General features: G+C 51.1%; 1 protein-coding gene across 2 annotated transcripts; it reads right to left on the reverse strand.

Moving 5' to 3' along the window:
* Nucleotides 1–601: 601 nt before the first annotated feature.
* Nucleotides 602–17,099, reverse strand: KLHDC7A (kelch domain containing 7A). Of its 2 annotated transcripts, none has more exons than XM_084787950.1 (2): nucleotides 14,875–17,099; nucleotides 602–651 (listed from the first exon to the last, which is right to left on the reverse strand). In XM_084787950.1, the coding sequence occupies exons 1-2, from the start codon at nucleotides 17,079–17,081 to the stop codon at nucleotides 612–614; spliced, it is 2,247 nt and encodes a 748-aa protein (XP_084644076.1). In that variant the 5' UTR covers nucleotides 17,082–17,099; the 3' UTR covers nucleotides 602–611. The 2 variants fall into 2 exon arrangements, with proteins under 2 accessions (XP_084644076.1, XP_084644075.1); XM_084787949.1 differs by lacking the exon at nucleotides 602–651 and adding an exon at nucleotides 12,129–14,119 and having other exon boundaries at nucleotides 14,875–17,096.

Consider the following 17,099-nt stretch of genomic DNA (forward strand, 5'->3'; position numbering starts at 1 on the left):
ATTATTAAACATGGAGGCTAAAGCCAAAATGGCTTCTTATTCTACTACCAAAGAAACATAGAGTGTTGCCAGTGCAGCCTTGCCAACACAAGGTCCTGCCGGGCCCGTTCAGCAAACAGATAAGACTCCATTTTAATTAGCACACTAATGGTCTCCGTCAAATGAATGAGAAGGAGAGCTCAAACACACTTTATTTTGTTAAGTGGGCTCCATGGTGCTCCCTGTGGCCTGACACTGGTGCCCCACTGCCGTGCAGCCCTAGATGCCCCCATCAGACTTGCGTGGTTCTGTCCAGACCCAGCTTCTAGAAGCCCCTTGGAGAAGTAAAGATGAGAGCTGCTGCACTCCACTAAGTGTATAAGCAATCTGAGATAACTGGGGAGGAGAAGGTATGGGAGGAGTCAGGGGCAGAGGTAGGCTGGGCAGGAGGGCCAACCTGGTAAGGCATGTGGCCACTTTGAGACCCAACCTCTAGCTGCCCCTAAGTCCTGTGTTGTGTAGACCACTGCGTCTTCACAGACTCCGTCATATCCTCAATGAGGGTTAGTATTATCAGCTTAACGAGATTTAGAACAGCCCAGGACACTTACCTCATGGCCATGAGGGTGTTTCTAGACTGGGCGGCACCATTCCTTAGGGTGGGGTCCAGGGCTGAATGAAAAGGAGAAATGGGGCTGAGCGTCAGCATCCGTAGCTCTCTGCTTCCTGACTGCAGATGCGATGTGCCCCACCGCCTCACTCTCCTGTTGCTAACCTTCTTCTCTGCTACCGTGCTCTGCCCCATTAGCCCATGAGCCAGTAAGGCCCTCTTTCCTTGGAAGAGGAGACCTCAGTTGAGAAAATGCCTCCAACACGTGGCCTGTAGGTAAGTCTATGGGGCCATTTTCTTGACTAATAATCAACATGACAGGGCCTAGCTCACCATGGACAGTGCTCCTGGCCGGTATAAGAAAAGCAGCTGAATGTGAGTCTGGGGAGCAAGGCAGTAAGCAGTGTTCCTCTGTGGGTTCTACTTCAGTTCCTAGCCTCCAGATTCCTGCCCTGAGTTCCTGCCCTGTCTTCCCTTCGTGTACAGTGATATAGAAGTGTAAGCCAGACAAACTCTTTCTTCCCCAGGCTGCATTGGGCTGTTACAGTGGCAAAAAGCAAACCAAGACCCTTCCTTAAATTACTTTGGATAGGCATTTAGTCACTGCAACGAGAAAAGCAAGCAATACCCCTGTGACTGGCACAGCCAATACATGCTCCACCAGGTGATTCTAAGAGACACGGTTAAAACTGAAGCTGGATGATGCCATGCTACGCTTAGAAACCATTAGTGCCAGATGTTGGTTAATGATGCCATCTTCCGTACTCAGGACCCAAGGATCCTTGGAGGAAGGCAGAGCTCCTGAGTCTGCAGCATCTATAGTCCCAGGAGCATGGCCACAGGGTGTTTGTGTCAAGAGGACTGCTAATCTTTGCGTGTGGTTTGTCCCCCAGGGGTTCAGGTACTGGGCACTTAGTCACCATGGTGGCAGTGTACAAGGAGCGAGGACCTTTAAGAGGTAGAGTCTGGTGGAAGGTGGCTAGGTGACTGGAGGCATGCCCTGGCATATCTTAACACTGGCCTTCAGGAGGAAGTTAGTTCCCAAAAGAGTCCTATGTTCTTGCAGAACAAAGCTGGCCCCTCTTCCAGCTCCTCACATGATCACTTCTGCACATTCCTCCCTTTGATGTCACCTACCATGAGGCCCTGGCCTGAGCTCAAATGATGCTGGCCCCGTGTTCTAAATCTCAAAACTGTAAGCAAAGTAAACCTTTTTATTCTTTGTAAGCACCCTGATTCAGGCATTTTATGACAGCAACAATAACGGGCACATCCAGGAAAGAGCTCCTGACGCCCAATAGAGAATTAGGGCAATACAGCAACTGTCATGGCGGAATATCACCCAGGCAAGATGATAGTCGCTGCGTTGCTGCTGACAGATGCAGAGTGAGTGGGAGGACAGAGAAATGTCTTGTGCAGAACAGACCCACACAGTGACTTCCTTCCAAAGGGCCAGTCTTGCCCAGGCGATTGCTGTCACCAGGTGCCCTTGGCTGTGATGACAGCAGCACCATAGTTGTGACTTTTCCCATCACTGTGATAAAACACTTCACAGAAACAGCCTAAGGAAGAAAAGGTTTATTTTGGCTCACAGTTCGAGGGTGCAAGGTCCATCATGGCTGAGATGGCATGGCGGTAGGTGCATGAGGCGGCCAGGCGCGTTGTATCCACGGACAGAAGGCAGAAAGAGATGGACACAGGTGCTCAGCTCACTTCCTCTTACTGATATGTGCCAAGACCCCAGCCCACGGGATGATGGTGCCCAAAGTCAGGGAAGGTCTTCCTACCTCAGCCATTCTAGTCTAGAAACTTCCTCATGGCCATGCCTGAGGTTTGCCGCCTTTGATTTTCCTCAAAAGCCAATAAAGCCCACAGGAAAAGCCTCAGGCAGAATTATGTGATGGTCAATTTTCAAAAGTCCTGACCAGTGCAGCTCAAAGCTGTCAGGACCATTGCCACGGGAAGAGCTCCCACCAGGAGCATATCAAGGAGACACGAGGACAGCGGGTAACAGTCTTTTACATGGAATCCTGGGAGAAATGAGGCATCAGACACAGGCTTAGGAAACCTAGATAAAGTGTGGGCTTCTGTCAATAAAGCTGTGTCAGGGTAGGGTCTGCAGCTGTGACAAGTGAACCAAATGATTCTAACACGTTAGCCATAGAGGACAGTGGTATGAGGAAGGGGACAGTACCCTGGTACTGTCCTTGAAGCTCTTACATCTGACAGTGTCTAAAAAAGCATATTAAAGAGGCCTGGAAAGATGGCCAGCAGTTAAGAGCACACACTGCTCTTGCCCAAGCACCCTTATTGGGCAGCTCAGCACTGTCTGTAATAACTCTAGCTCTGTAACTCAGACGCCCTCTTCTGGCCTCTTTGGGCACTGCACTCCCACCCTAAGACACAGTGGCAAATACAAATGCAAATGTGTAGGTAAGACTAAAAAAGTGAACTAAATCTTAAAACAGAGCTGCTGGGTGTGGCAGCACACACGTGTAAACCTAGCATATGGTGAGGAAAGTGGGAGGGTAGCCACAAGTTTGAGGCCAGCCAGAGCTACATAACGATATCTTGTCTCAAAGAAACACAAAACCAAATGAATGAATGTGATAACAAAATCTCTGAAGCCATCCAGCCAGAAAGGACCTTTTAAGTACATTATTTTACAAGGCTTATTTTATATATAGAACCCAGACGTCTTACCCTGGCTGCCAGTGTCCTGAGACTGGGTTTTGTCTAGCTAAGCACCCTGGCTTTGCTCTGGCTTTCTTCTCTGCTACCCCGTGCCTTGTGAGTCTTTGTGTGCCAACATGGTGCCACTGTTAGGAGAAGCCACCTTGGGGGCAATTGCATCTCCTTCTTGAGCTGGAGTCTATGCTAGTCTGTGTCCCCAGTGTCTGGTAGCCTGTGCCCACCCACCCACCTTTGAGGAAGAGAGGCCAGATGCCTGCATGTCAACCACACCGACTGACTAGCCAGCCAGCCCCTCCCTCGACCTCACTGGTCCCTGAAATTAGGCGCAGTTTCTGATGTCATAATCTTAGTCTGTCATGCATATTCATGTGTATGTGTACACATGTGTATATGCATGTAAAAGGCAGAACATAGCCTCATACATCATTCCTCAAATGCATACCACAAGTCTTCATCAGCCTGGAGCTTACCCAGTAGGTCAGCGTCCCAAAGGATCCTACTGTCTCTGCCTCCTCAGCATTGGGGTTACAAGTACACTCTGCTTTCATAGGACCCAGGGAATCAAACTCGTGTCCTTAAGCTCCAGAGGCCAAACGCTTGCCAACTGAGCCACCTCCCCAGCCCTAGCCATTCTCCATAAATACAGTCCTTGGCCAGGGCATCCCACAACTGGGAAGAGGTTGCTGCCATTTAATCACAGCTGCTGAGGTCTGCATCCCTGGCAAGATTCACACTCGCGCAGTGAGGACCCACAATGAACACAGTCGTCGTTAGCATGCTGCATTATTCCCCTGCTTTCAGACTACGTTTTTGTTAAAATGCCAAAAGTAACTGAGCCCGAAGCTGGCAAAGCACGCAGGGAGCCGAGGACGCTCCCTTGTCTTGCCCATGGGGATGAGGAGGGATGTGGTGCCTGTGAGAGGGAGCCATTCATCAGATTCTCCTGCCCTAGAGCATCCCACTGAGCTCGCTGCTGTGTGGTCTGTGGAACCTTCCAGAATGAATGAAACACCCGTCTATCTTTGTGCTTAAGGCGTGTTTCCGATTATCTGTGCTGACAGAGCAGAGAGCGTCTTCTTCCTTGGAAGGATGTTTCCAGAGGGAAAGTCAGTGTTTACTGGGGAGGGGGGCCTCCAGAGACCGGGGCAGTGGTGGTGCAATGGGCACAGAGGTTCCCTCCGTGCCGGGAAGAACTATGCAGCCCAATTCTGTTTATGAATGGCCCAAATGGTAAAAATGTTATACAGTGTATATTTTACCACAATCAAAAGAGACCCAGGGATACATTTTTAAAATTTTAAGCCATAAAAATAGTCATAATATTCTGAAAGGAGGGAAAAAAAACAGTTGTGGCGTGAGGGAGAGTGCATTTTTTACTTTTAAAATCACAAAATAAAGAAATCAAGCAGCAATGGGCTGTTTCTGGGGGAATGGCTTCCACTCTCCTTGGAGGCTATCTTTTTCCAATTATATATCCTGCAGGAAGTGTTTATATATCTTTTGTAATCAGAAAAACACGTAAGGAGGCACAGGCTGCGAATGAGCTTCCTGCTGGTGGGCTGTGTGTATTTTAAAGTTGTTCCAATGGCAAATGTCATGCTGTGTTGTATTTCACAACACAAGACCCTATCTTATTTATTTATTTAGTGTATGTGTGAGAATGAGTGTGTGCATGTGTGCACAAGTAAGTGAGTGTGTGTGTGTGAATGACTATGTGAATAAATGAATGAGTGTGTGTGTGAATAAGTGAGTGTGTGTGAATAAGTGTGAGTGTGTGAAAGAGTTCATGTGAGTGTGAGTGTGTGAATGAGTGAATGTGTGAATGAGTGTGTGCTTGTGTGTGAATAATGTGTGTGAATAAGTGAGTGTGTGTGAAGGAGTGTGTGAATAAGTAATGTGGGTGACTGAGTGAGTATGTGCCAGTGCACATGTGAGTATGCACTAAGGTCACAGATACTCCCCATCACACTCAGGTTTTTTGTTTGTTTGTTTGTTTGCTTGCTTTCCTTTTTTGGTTTTTCAAGACAAGGTTTCTCTGTGTAGCCCTGTCTGTCCTGGACTCGCTTTGTAGATCAAGCTGGCCTCGAACTCACAGAGATCTGCCTGCTTCCTTCTCCCTGAGTGCTGGGATTACAGGCCTGCGCCTGAGCTGGGCCATACTCAGCTTTATGTGAGAGATAAGGATGTAAATTCACATCCTCAAATATACTCAGCAGGCACTTGGCTGACTAAGCCAGCTCCCCAGCGCCCCAGCTCCCCAGGTCCCTACCTTAGAAGTCTTTAGAAATGGAGTGGGAGGAGCAAATTCTGAAGACCTTCTGCCTGGATTCTGCCTGAAGGTGATTTGCCCCAGCAATTCCCCTGCTCCTCCCCTCCCCCGACTCCAAGCTGGGTCTGGGAATGGGAGGGGGCTGAGTAAGTGGAAGCCAGAGATAAAAAAAATTCAGAGCCACTTAAAGCTTCTAGGGCCAATCCAGGCAGGAAAACCTTCTCTCCAGGAGGGTTGGTCTTGATTTGGCCCCCTAGGATTTGGTTTAGTTACAGAAGGGCCTTGTTTTGTTTTTGCAAGAATTCACTCCATTTACTGAGATTCAAATTGAGGCCAGGTTAAAGCCGACCCTCCTCTCATCTGGCGGGTAGACCGCTGAGTGTGATCGAATCAAGGTGATTGTGGGAATAAATAGCAATCTGCAGATGGAGAAACTCTGCTCCAGAACAGAGTGAGGCCGCATCCCTTTGACACTCATTACAAATAAGACACAGCGCACGTGGGGGGGGGCATTCACCACTTTCTAACAGGCTTTCCTTTCGTCATCATTTTGTTTACTGAGTCATGAGGTTTTTCTTTTGAGGTGGGTAACTCCAGAGCCCTACCAAGAGCTGCTGGTGCGGGTGGGGGTGGGGTGGGGGTGGGGGGGTGGGTTGGGGGTAGGGGGTGGGGGTGGAGGAGACATGGGAGAAAGGCAGGGCCAGAGCAAGGCTGCTGTGTGTGTGTGTGTGTGTGTGTGTGTGTGTGTGCGCGCGCGCGCGCACATGTTCCAATGAAGACAGAGGTAGGGAACGAAGTCCCAGGTGACTCTGTTAAAGGGCCTCATTAAGTTATTTACTGGTAGGACAATGGGGTTCAAAGTGAGGGCCTAGGAGCCTTCTCCCCCTGGGCTGACATGGGAAACTGACACACCACCTGTAGTTGCCTGGAGCTCTTTTTGTGGGCAGAGCACACGTTTCAGGATCTCGGTGGGGCAGGGGGACTGAGGGGCTATTGGCTTCCCTGACCTTGTGTACCAACAGAGTGTTAAGCCACACAGGGGTAAGGTGTGATACCGTCCCTCTAACAGACAGAAAGGCAACCCCGTGGCCAGGGAAGCAGATTGTGGTGGGTCGTGCTGGGGACATTCTGACATCTCTGCTGTGGCTGCCTCAGGCCTAAGTTCCATGAAAGGCTGTGGTGGGCAGCGAGAACAGAGTCAGATATTACCAGTCACTTTCTGTGGTCGCCTTGGGGGCTAGCAGCTCTACAGACAGAGGCCACAGTGTGGGGAGTGCCATGATCAATGAGAGAGGTCACATATCAAGGCCTTGAAGGATGACATTGATGGTGAGACCTCTCTGCCCCCCCCACCCACCCCCACCCCCCACCCCCCCCACCCCCCCACCCCGCCTACCCTCTTCATCTGGTTTTGAAGGTCCCTGCGGTGGCTGAGTGAACAGTGGGATTGGGTATTCAGCGACAAGAGCCTCAGGATTCCAAACTCCCCACTCTCACCTCTAGGACCATGATGCTCCAGGAAGGCCTTCTCTATTGATGCTGAGGAAGAATAGCCCCGGCCTGAATCATTGATTGCTTCAAGGCTATGCAGCCTTGAGCAGGTGGCTTTCATTTCCTGTGCCTCAGTTTCCTAAGTTGTAAAAGAGTGCAGTGTCTAATGTGCAGGGCTGTTCTGAAGAAGTAAATAAAGGGACATAGCACAGTTGTAGTTTCCCAGGGTGCTTGAGGCCTTGGGTTTGATCCCCAAGAGTGGAAAAGAGAAAAAGTAAATGAATTATTTCAGATAAATGTCTAATGGATGTTAATGGCTGCTGTTTAGGGAACTAAACTCTCTCTCTCTCTCTCTCTCTCTCTCTCTCTCTCTCTCTCTCTCTCTCTGTGTGTGTGTGTGTGTGTGTGTGTGTGTGTGTGTGTGTGTGTGTGTTGAGGTCAGAGGTCAATTTTGATTCTAATTCCTCAGGCACTGTCCATCTGCCTTATTTTGGAGGCCTCATTAGCCAGCTAGCAATCTTCATATCTCTATCTCCCCAGTGTTGGGATTACATGGGCATGACATCACTCCTGGCTTTTCCACATAGGCTCTAGGGATTCGAACTCATATCCCCATGCTTGCACAGCAGGTACTTCACCCTCTGAGCCAACTTCCCCCTCCTGTGCTCTAGATAGTTCTAAGACCTTCCTCTGACTTGGCTCAGGTCCCCCCCGCCCCAATATTCCTGGGCCCTAGAGAAGGCCCTGCCCTTCAGGAATGACAGAGAGACAAGCAGGTCCTCAGATGGGAACCCAAGTCCTAGTTATGGATAAAACAGAACCCAGCCACGTGGTAAGGCTTGATGCCTGGCGCTCACTGGCCAGGCAGCCTAACTGAACTGATGAGCTCCAGGTTCAAACTATCAAGTAAAGAGTCACTAAGGAAGACCTGACCTCTGACCTCTACGTATGTGAACACATATGTGCATATGCTACTCACATGAACGCAGGCACAGATCCATATGAATTCATACATAACACACACAGAGACACACAGACACAGACACACACACATGATCAATTTCCAAGCCTCTATTGTGGCAAGTATATTACTCCCCCACAGAGCTCGAAGCAAGTCATGTGACCAGATTCTCTGGTTGGAAGCAAGATGGGTAGGAGCGTGGGGAATTCTTCCACTTACCACAGAGTGTTTAAGAAGCCACATGAAGCCTGGAGGGGTGGCACACACCTTTAATCCCAGCACTCAGGAGGCAGAGGCAAGTAGATCACTGTGAATTTGGGGCCAGCCTGGTCTGCAAAAGCGAGTCCAGGACAGCCAAGGCTACACACAGAAACTCTGTCTCAAAAAACCAAAAGAAAAAAGAAAAAAAAAAGCCAGATGAAGTGGCGTCTGTCTGTGATCCCAGCTACTTGGGAGGCTAAGGCAAGTAGTCCTTTGAGCTCAGGCATTCAGGGCTAACCTGAGCAACATGGCATGACTTCATGATGGGTTTGGTCTGGGTTCACTGGTTTGGAGAATTGGTTAACAGCTGGTGGGGCTTCCTAGAACTGGTTGGTCCCCGGGGATTCCACATCAACCAAAGGACTCTCCCCTAATCGGTGGATTCCGTTAACGGAATCATAATTTGGTGATGCTGTTGGACGATGGTGCTGAAGAAAGAGGCAAGGGCTTGTTGACAGAAATAAGCTCCTAAAAGGATGGACTTTTCAGGCCCTTTTATGGATTCTACTTCTTGCCACCTTGACCTGAGCAGCTTTGCCCCCACTATACAAGTCCTGGCCTCGAAGCTCTGCCTCGACACCAATTCAGACACAACAGATCCAAGGGTAAGTAGTTGGACCCTCTGAAACCATGAACCAAATAAACCGTTGCTCCTTTAAACTGCCCCCATGCATCTGTCACACCGAGGGCCACCCGATACCCGAGTCTTTTAAAAATAAAATAACAGGATTGAAAGACACAAAGAGCTTACTAGACTTGATGGCTTTGATGATGGCTTTGGTGCCTTTGGTGGCATGGGTTTGGAATCCCAGCAGGAGAATGCCCATAAGTTTGAGGTCAGCATGGTCTATGTAGATAATTCAGGCCAGCCAGGGCTATTTGGCAAGATCCTATCTCAGAGCTGGAGAGATGGCTCAGTGGTTAAGAGAACTGGTTGCTCTTTTAGAGGACTATGGTTCAATGTCCAGTACCACACGGCAGCTCACAACCATCTGTAGCTGCAGTTTCAGGGGATCCGATGTCATCTTCGGGCCTCTGTGGGCACCAGGCACACACACAGGAGGCACACAGACATATTCAGGCCAACACTTATATACACAAAATAAAAATAAATAATTGAAAAAAAAAGATTTTCAATAAACAATGTGCCTGTAAGCCTGGGGTGTTCCATTAATGTGTAGCTAAGGATTGCATTTCTCACTCCAGAGATTCTTGGCATAAAAGACGGTGTGAGCAGGGTGTGCTTCTCTGGCCACTGATCTTAGAATGATCTACAGTTTGCTGCATGGCTTGGACAGGGCCTGAAGAGTCTGGTGATGACATCCTCTCTTCCCCTCAAATGATGGCCCCCTGCAAGCTTGGACCCTCTCGTCCCCTCATGTCACATGAGTGGAAGCTTCTGATTCATGGGTACGTAGGGGTTATGCTTTACTTGGCTATGGAGGAATTACACAAGGTAGAAATGTGGCCTTCTGCCACTCTTAAGAGCAGGGGAAACACTTACCTTGGAGTCTGGCTAAAGCCTCTTCCCATGTGAGAAGCAAACATTCCAACATCATTAGTAGCATTGCAGTGAAGGCTTTCCCACAGGGAGCGTTCTTTCCACACATTAGGTTGGTTTGGTTTGGTTTGGCTTGCTCTTTGTTTTTTTAATATCAATGACCCAGCTTTACGGCCTGAATGTGTCTGACCTGGAGTAGGGACCTCATCCCTCCTTTAAGACATTCTCACATAAGACCTTGTTTCTGTGAACATACCCTACCTGCTGGCATCCTTGAGAGACTGAGATCACCTATGGATTCTCATCCTGCAGGGGCCACCTGCAAATGACTCTGCAAAGACAACAGAGTCTTTGAGAAGCTTACATCTTCACTCTGAGTGGGCCTTGCTTTCTTTCTGTGGGCCCATTTCCATCTCTTAACCCCTGCACTTAAGTCTCTGCTGAAATATATTTATTAAACCCAACTTTGCTTAAAATAAAATTACTTAAATAAATAAGGTCTCATGTAGCCCAGGCTAGCTCAAACTTGTTATGTAGCCAAGGCTGGCCTTCAGTTGCTCCTCTGGTCTATGCATCCTAAATGCTGAGATTAGAGACCTGTGCTACCATGAGTGGCTTCAATAGTGATTTTTTTTAAAATTTCTTTTGGGTGCACTGACCCATCTCTGTTTTCCTCCAGGCTGTGAGGATGGCAACCAAGCCACAATACCCTACATTGGCGTCAGTGAGGGATACTGAGCATCTGCAGAGCCCCGAGGCTGAGAACGCTGATATTTCCATTTCTTATCACACCAAAAACGCAAAGCAGTCACCATCACCGTCTCATTTTCTTTTTCTTTTTCTTTTGACCCTCCACTTTTCAAAGGACCCTAGGCTGGGAGCTGCTTGTAGAGTCTTCCCTGCAGGCTGTCCTTTCTTCTGTTCCCCAGCTCCCTGCAGGTGTCTCCTGCCCTGGTTTCATCTGCCTCTCCTTCTGCTACCTCACATCTGCCTAGGGGCTGCTCCTGGCTAAAGCTGCAGCTTCAGGGGGCTCTCGGGTGGGGGTGGAAGCACCATAGGGCGCTTTCAGGTATAGCTGACAAAAGCAAGGAGCCCTGGATGCCCGTGTCTGTGTCTCTCCACACCAGGATGTGAGGATGTGCTCCCTTTTTCCCAAGGTATGCTCACACCCAACCTGTAAAGGAAAGGGGCCCCTCCCCTTGGAGCTGTATAGGTTCCAGGGGGCCTGACGCTTCCTCATGGCCCTCTCAGCTCTAAGGCAGCCAAGGAAAATGGCGGTGTTCTGACCTGGGAAGACACCAATCAACTCGCAGGCCAGTCCTGAACTGTTCTCCCTCCCTGAGCTGAGCATGAGCTTGCATGTCTGAAACCCCGATGCTCTAAAATAGGACTAGCTTTCATCCAGGGGGACCTCAGGCCTTCTCAGATAAGAAAGGGGCACTGCAACTTAGATCACAGAGTTGGGGTAGGGGTAGAGGTGGGGGTGGGGCAAACCCTTGTCCCTCCAGTATAGCTGGGGGCTGTTCTGAAGTTGGTAGGGAATGCCTTGTTCTCCACCATCCCCTTGAATTTGGCAGGGACACCCCCGGTTTACAGATGTAGGCATTCAGAGAATGAAGAACATCTCTTTTGAGTTGAAGGCTCATGAGCAGAGCATGATTGATTGGCATGGGTAAAGCGGGGGTAGAAAAATCCCAAGAGTGAGGCGGGTATCAAGCAAGGAGGCTGGCTTCTGGCACACATCTGTGTTTGTTTGTTTGTTTGTTTGGGTGGGTGGGGAGATGAGACAGGACCTCATGAATCTCAGGCTGGCCTCTAACTTACTATACAGCCAAGGATGGGCCTTAAATTTTAGAGCTTCCTGTCTCTACTTCCCAAGTGCCAGCTTTATAGATATGAACCATCACACCCACTTTAAGGAGCATTGGAGACAGAGCCCTTCACGCCCGTTAGGCAAGCACTCAACCAACTGGCCTACACCCCCAGTCCCTCTAGCACACCTCAAAGAAAGAAGTCTTTAAATTTTGCCTATTGGGAAGGTATTTCCTTAAACTCTCTTAAAATCCTGGTTTCCTCACCTGTAAATGGGGCTGGGGTGGCAGTGAGGCATTGTCCACACAAGTTTGTGCAGTGTCGATGATGTCATTGTATTGAATACTCTTGTAGGAAGGGTACTGGGGCCGGCCCCTCCCACCACTGCCCATCACCAAGGTGAGCCGCATGTCCTACAGTCCAAAAGGTGTCAAGCTCTAGTTCTGGCTAAATGCTATGGGGCTGTGTTTCTTTCAGCAGCCACACGCTTCCAGATTGGACCTAGCCATGTCTGCCTTTTTCTGGTTTTGGCGGAAGCCTCAGAGAAGAATAAGAAAACAAAGACCATTTTATTTATGCTAGAAAAAAGAAATCAACAGGGGGAACAATCCCCAGGCCCAACAGGAGGGGAGCGTATTTAAATAAAGTGCGATCCATTCACACGGTGGAATATTCTGTTCCTATTGAAATGATGTTTACCAAGGGTTTGTAATAACACGGGAAGATGCTTGTTCTGAAGACGCTGTGTGCAGGAGGAAGCAACAGAATTGTATGCTCAGCACAAACACACCCCGGGCAAAACCCAAACCAAACAAAACCCACAAACAGAAGAAAGAGACCCGAGGGACATGCACCCCAGCAGGAGACGTCTTTGGGTGGCAGAATTGAGAGTTTTCTTATAACATTTCTCTATCTTCCAATTGTCTACTTATTTTTCTATAAAGACACAGACTGGCTGAAAGTGGAAAATAACCCAAACCTCATTTTTCTTCCTCCCCTAAAACAGTAAGAACGCTTATTAGAAAACAAGCAAGACAGATGGTCCTCAGAGCCACTTGACATTATGCCACTCGGAGGCTGAGGCCAGGAGGCCAGCAGAGCCCAGGCTATTCACCGCGGTGAGAGGGAAGAGCCTAGGCTCTGAGCCCCTGTGAAGCAGATGCCAGCAGGCTGCCCCTAGCTGTAGGCGTGGGCACTGCACCTGTGACTCCCTGGTAACTATGTTGGCCCCTGCCCACAGGTGCACCCAGTTGGCTTCTCTCCCAGGGAACAGAGCTAGAACCACACGGGTGGTCCAGCCCTCTTCCACCCCGAGATTGTCCTCCTCAGAAGAAGCCCTGTCCCCTAGCCTTTGTGGCCAAACCCTTCCCCTTCCTACTGGGTGAACCTCCCTGATTCCTCCTGTGATACCATCTCATTAGGGGGGCCTGATCCTATTAGCCTGCCTTGGCCTTGTCTTAGCAGTTATGCGTGCTGGGTTCAATCTGTTCCTGGGCTTGTGCTTGGTTCTCCTCCATTGGAGCACTGTTGTTCCTCCACCTGCAGAGCAATGTCAGGGCCCAAACAGCCTGCGTGTGTTCATTTCACCAGCGAACTCTGTTCACTGAGCCTCTGCTGGACTCCCTACTCAGAGTCACTTCCATCCCCCATACCAGCTCTTCGTCAATCCAGTGATGACATGCCAGCTCTCAACACTCAGCCATGAATGCTGGGTTTCTGTTTGGAACAGTTTTAAGGTCATTATAAAGGCTCATCAGGAGAAGATACAGGGATTGATTGGTGATGTCTGCCGTGTCACCGTAAGGAATGCACAGCAGTCCAATCTCCCTCTCTTTATAAAGACTACATTCAGTGGGGTCTAGAACACATTTTTTCCAACTTCCCAGGAATCGCTTGCCTGGTCCCTACCATTGGCATGCCATAGGCTTCTGGAAGTTTCCCTAATGTGTTTCCTCTTCTTTTGAGCCTAGAACCTATCCCTGACCCTACCCAGCTGGACTGGGGTCTTGCCTTCTGTCTGGCTCATTGCGAGAGGCTGCCCTCAGACCTCGCCTAGCTTGTGCCTGGAAACTGGGTTATCTTCCAAAAGTACCCTGCCCCGCCCCAGCCTGGCACCACCATGCCAGTGCCCCTTTGAGTCTTTTTACTGAAGCGATCCCTTCCCCCATCCCAATGTTCTTCAGAAGTTGATGCCTGAGAATTGAGGTGGCCTTGGCAAGGGGCAGGGGGCAGGATTTCCTCCCTGGGGACCCACTGTGACTCAGACCTGCCTCTCCTCGTTCCTTCAAGGCAGACAAGATGGCTACCAGACACAGCGAAGGCCATGTTGATGAGCTGAATGCTGGTGGCTGACCTGGCCCAAAGGCAGAGAGGACTCTGAACCCTGTGGAGCAAGCTGTGTTCAGGTGGTGGTGGGGATGGCAGGGATCTGCAAAAAGAGATCCTGGAACCACGTCAGCACCCCAGCTTCCCAAGACCACAGTTGCACAATGATTGAACCCCTCCAAAGATGGATGCTTCTCTTCCCTCCAGCACACAGAACTTGAGGTAAGCAAAACAAACAAACAAACAAACAAAAAACCACCACCACCAACAACAAAACAAACAAAAAACACAAGTGGGCCTTGGTCAACGGACTCTGCAAACAGGTTCCCTGTGGATGCCTTCAGACAGTCCTTCTGGCCGAACCTCAGGGCTAGCCTGAGCTCCTTTCTGCTCCTGCCCAAACCTCCTTCTTCAGTTGTTCCCACCTGTGTCCCAGATGCTTCTAGAAATAGGAATTCTAGAAGTAGGTGGCCTATGGTAGCTCACAGAAAGCCAACCAGCTTGAGGGACCCCCTGCAGGTCCCCTGGCATCTGGCACTGTGGTTGGGGTAAGACAACTATGGCCCTGCATTTCAATGGGGTCCTGAAGTAGTGCCTGCCAGGAACTGTGGTTTGAAGCACAGCGCGGGCGGTCAGTCACTCATGCAGCTGTGGACACCTGCTGCCCTGGAATGCTGGGCCCTGGCTTCATTTTCATAGCAGGCCTGCAGACCAAAGCAGTTAAAGAATCCTCCAAGGCCCTGTAGCCTGTGGTGGAGCGAAGAGAGAACCTCCCACTCCACAGCTGGCCGTGTTCCTGCCCGCCTCTTAACCAGAGTGATGGACAGGGAGTTTCTCTGAACCTTGATGGATCCCAGCAAAGAGACTGCTAGACAGGGGTCTGAGGCACATCAGGGACAGGCAAGGTCAGCACAGCTGGCAGAAGGGTGCCCCGCGCAGAAGGGAAGCCCTGTAACTCCTTAGGTACAAACCTGGGCGAGATGTGGTCAGCTAGGAAGCAAAGCATGTGCCTGCGTCCCACACAGTAGATGTAATCATCCACCACGGAGCACTGGAAGGCATCGGGGTAAGGCAGACGGTACGTAGCGCACTCGTACCAAAGCCGGGTGCTGGCACTACAGCGGTACACACTGATGCCCAGGCTGCGGTTGAGGTCAAAACGGTAGAGAAAGCCATTGACGGCCACCATCTCAGCTGTGCGGTCCTTGCTGCCCCCTGTGGGGCCGGCCCACCAACGCTGCTCCTGGGTTGAGAATCGGAGCAGCAGGTAGCGCAAGCTGCCCCCAGTGACGAAGATCTCATTGGCGCACACCGTAGCTGTGTGTGCCAGGGCAAATGTGTCATTGGGGAGTGGCGGTGCAAAGGTCCAGCGGTCCAGGCGAGGGTCGTAACGCTCCACTGTGTTCAGACACTCACCTCCAATGGCATAGAGGTGCCCCTCCAGGGCCACCAGTCGACAGTGTGGCCGGGCTTGGTTCAGTGGGCACACCTCACTCCAGATTGCCGTCAGGGGGTTGTAGCAGAAGACACGGTTGGAGGGGTGTCCTCCAGGTCCCTGGCAGCCGGACACCACAAACAGATAATTGAATAGTGTACAGAGAGCACAACCCCGAGACATGACCTCCAGGGGCAGCTGGGCGAGCAGGTGCCAGGCATCCTGCACGTTGTCATAGCAACAGAGGCGGCCACTGTCTTCCTGGGGACACACGTCTGCCACCACCAGGCACTTGTGGCCACGGAACCGTCGCTGGAGGATCAGCTCCCGCTCTGTCCCACTCAGGCCCCCGTAGATGTCTGGGCTGCGGAGGACTTGGAGATAGTTATCACTCATCACCTTATAGGCAGCCTCCTTTAGGGCCTCCAGACCCTGTCTCTTAGCCAGGGTTAGCACCTCATAGCAATTGCCCAGGTCCAGGTGGACATCCAGGGCTGAAGCAGGGGTGAGCGGGACGTGGAAGAAATTGGTCCCAGCTACAAGCTCCACATGGGCCTCTTCATGGCTGCAGGCTGAACTGAGCTGGGCTCTCTGGTCGAGGTCGGCAGCAGGGGGCATCCTGAATCCTTCAGGTTGCAGTTGGAGCTCTGGGTTCTCCGCGATCTGCAGGAGGCTCACCTTTCTACCGAAGCCTCCTGCAGAGGAGGATGGCTCAGGCTGTGGGGCCGTTGCTTCAGCTGCACCGCCTGTGTCGTCAGCTTGGCCTCTGGAGACTGCTCCTGTGACCAGGGGTTCCGGTCTGGGCTCAGGGACTGGAACATCGGGCAGAGCTGCTGTGAAGGGGGCTGGCCGGGAGACAGCCTTTGATGTGGACTCCACAAAATAGTCATACAATCTGCCCTTTAGCTCGTGCCCTGGCCCCTCGGCCTTCTGTATAATATTCTCCTCCATCCGGATCCGGGTCACAGATGAGAAGGTGTAGGAGGCATTGGTGGTGCCTTCCTGCTGCTGTGTGGCCAAGCCCATGTCTGCAGCAGCCTGGAGGGCCCCAGCCTCTCCCTTGCTGACCCCTGTCACACAGGTGAAGGCCCAGCTCTGGTTCATGTCACCGCTGACCACTGTAGGATCAGTCCGGCAGCTGGGGGCTCCAGGGTCCCCAGACCCTGTTTGTTCTGTGGATCTGCCCTCTGGCCATGAAGAGAGCTTATCACCCACACAGCTGCTGCCCACTCCTGGGGCAGATCTGGCTGGGGAGCTTGTAGGTTCACGGGCCAAATGAGGGAGGTAGGGAGGGCTGGGCTTACCTCTAACAGCTGTTCCGGCTTCCTGGCCACCACAGGGAGGAGGCACCCGCTGGGAGTCTGGGCGCTGCTGCCTGTTCTGAGTCTCACCAGAACCTTTTGTTGTGGACTCCTCAGATCTGGAAGTGACCAGGATACAGGAGTCTTCTGGGTCCAGTGGGGCCCCAGCCCCCTTGCTAGCTTTCCGGCGTCTCGGACCCCTTGGCAGGGCACCCGGTACAGCCCCATGGAAGGCAGTTTGTCCCAAGCCCTCTGTTTCATTTTCTGCTTTCTGGTCTTTGTTTTTTCTCCCCGCTTGGCCTGCTGGGGCAGGCCTGGACTTGTAGAATTTGTAAGCCGCAGTCACCAGGAGCAGCACAGCTGCGGACAGCACCACCTTGCTGGTCAGCTGCATGTCCAAATGCCAGTCCTGGGTCTCTGCTCCTGCTCTAGAGGGGAGCATGCTGGCCAGGGACAGAGG

The sequence above is a fragment of the Acomys minous genome, assembly GCF_964271855.1.
Source record: "Acomys minous genome assembly, chromosome: 6".
NCBI classification, from domain to species: Eukaryota; Metazoa; Chordata; class Mammalia; order Rodentia; family Muridae; genus Acomys; species Acomys minous.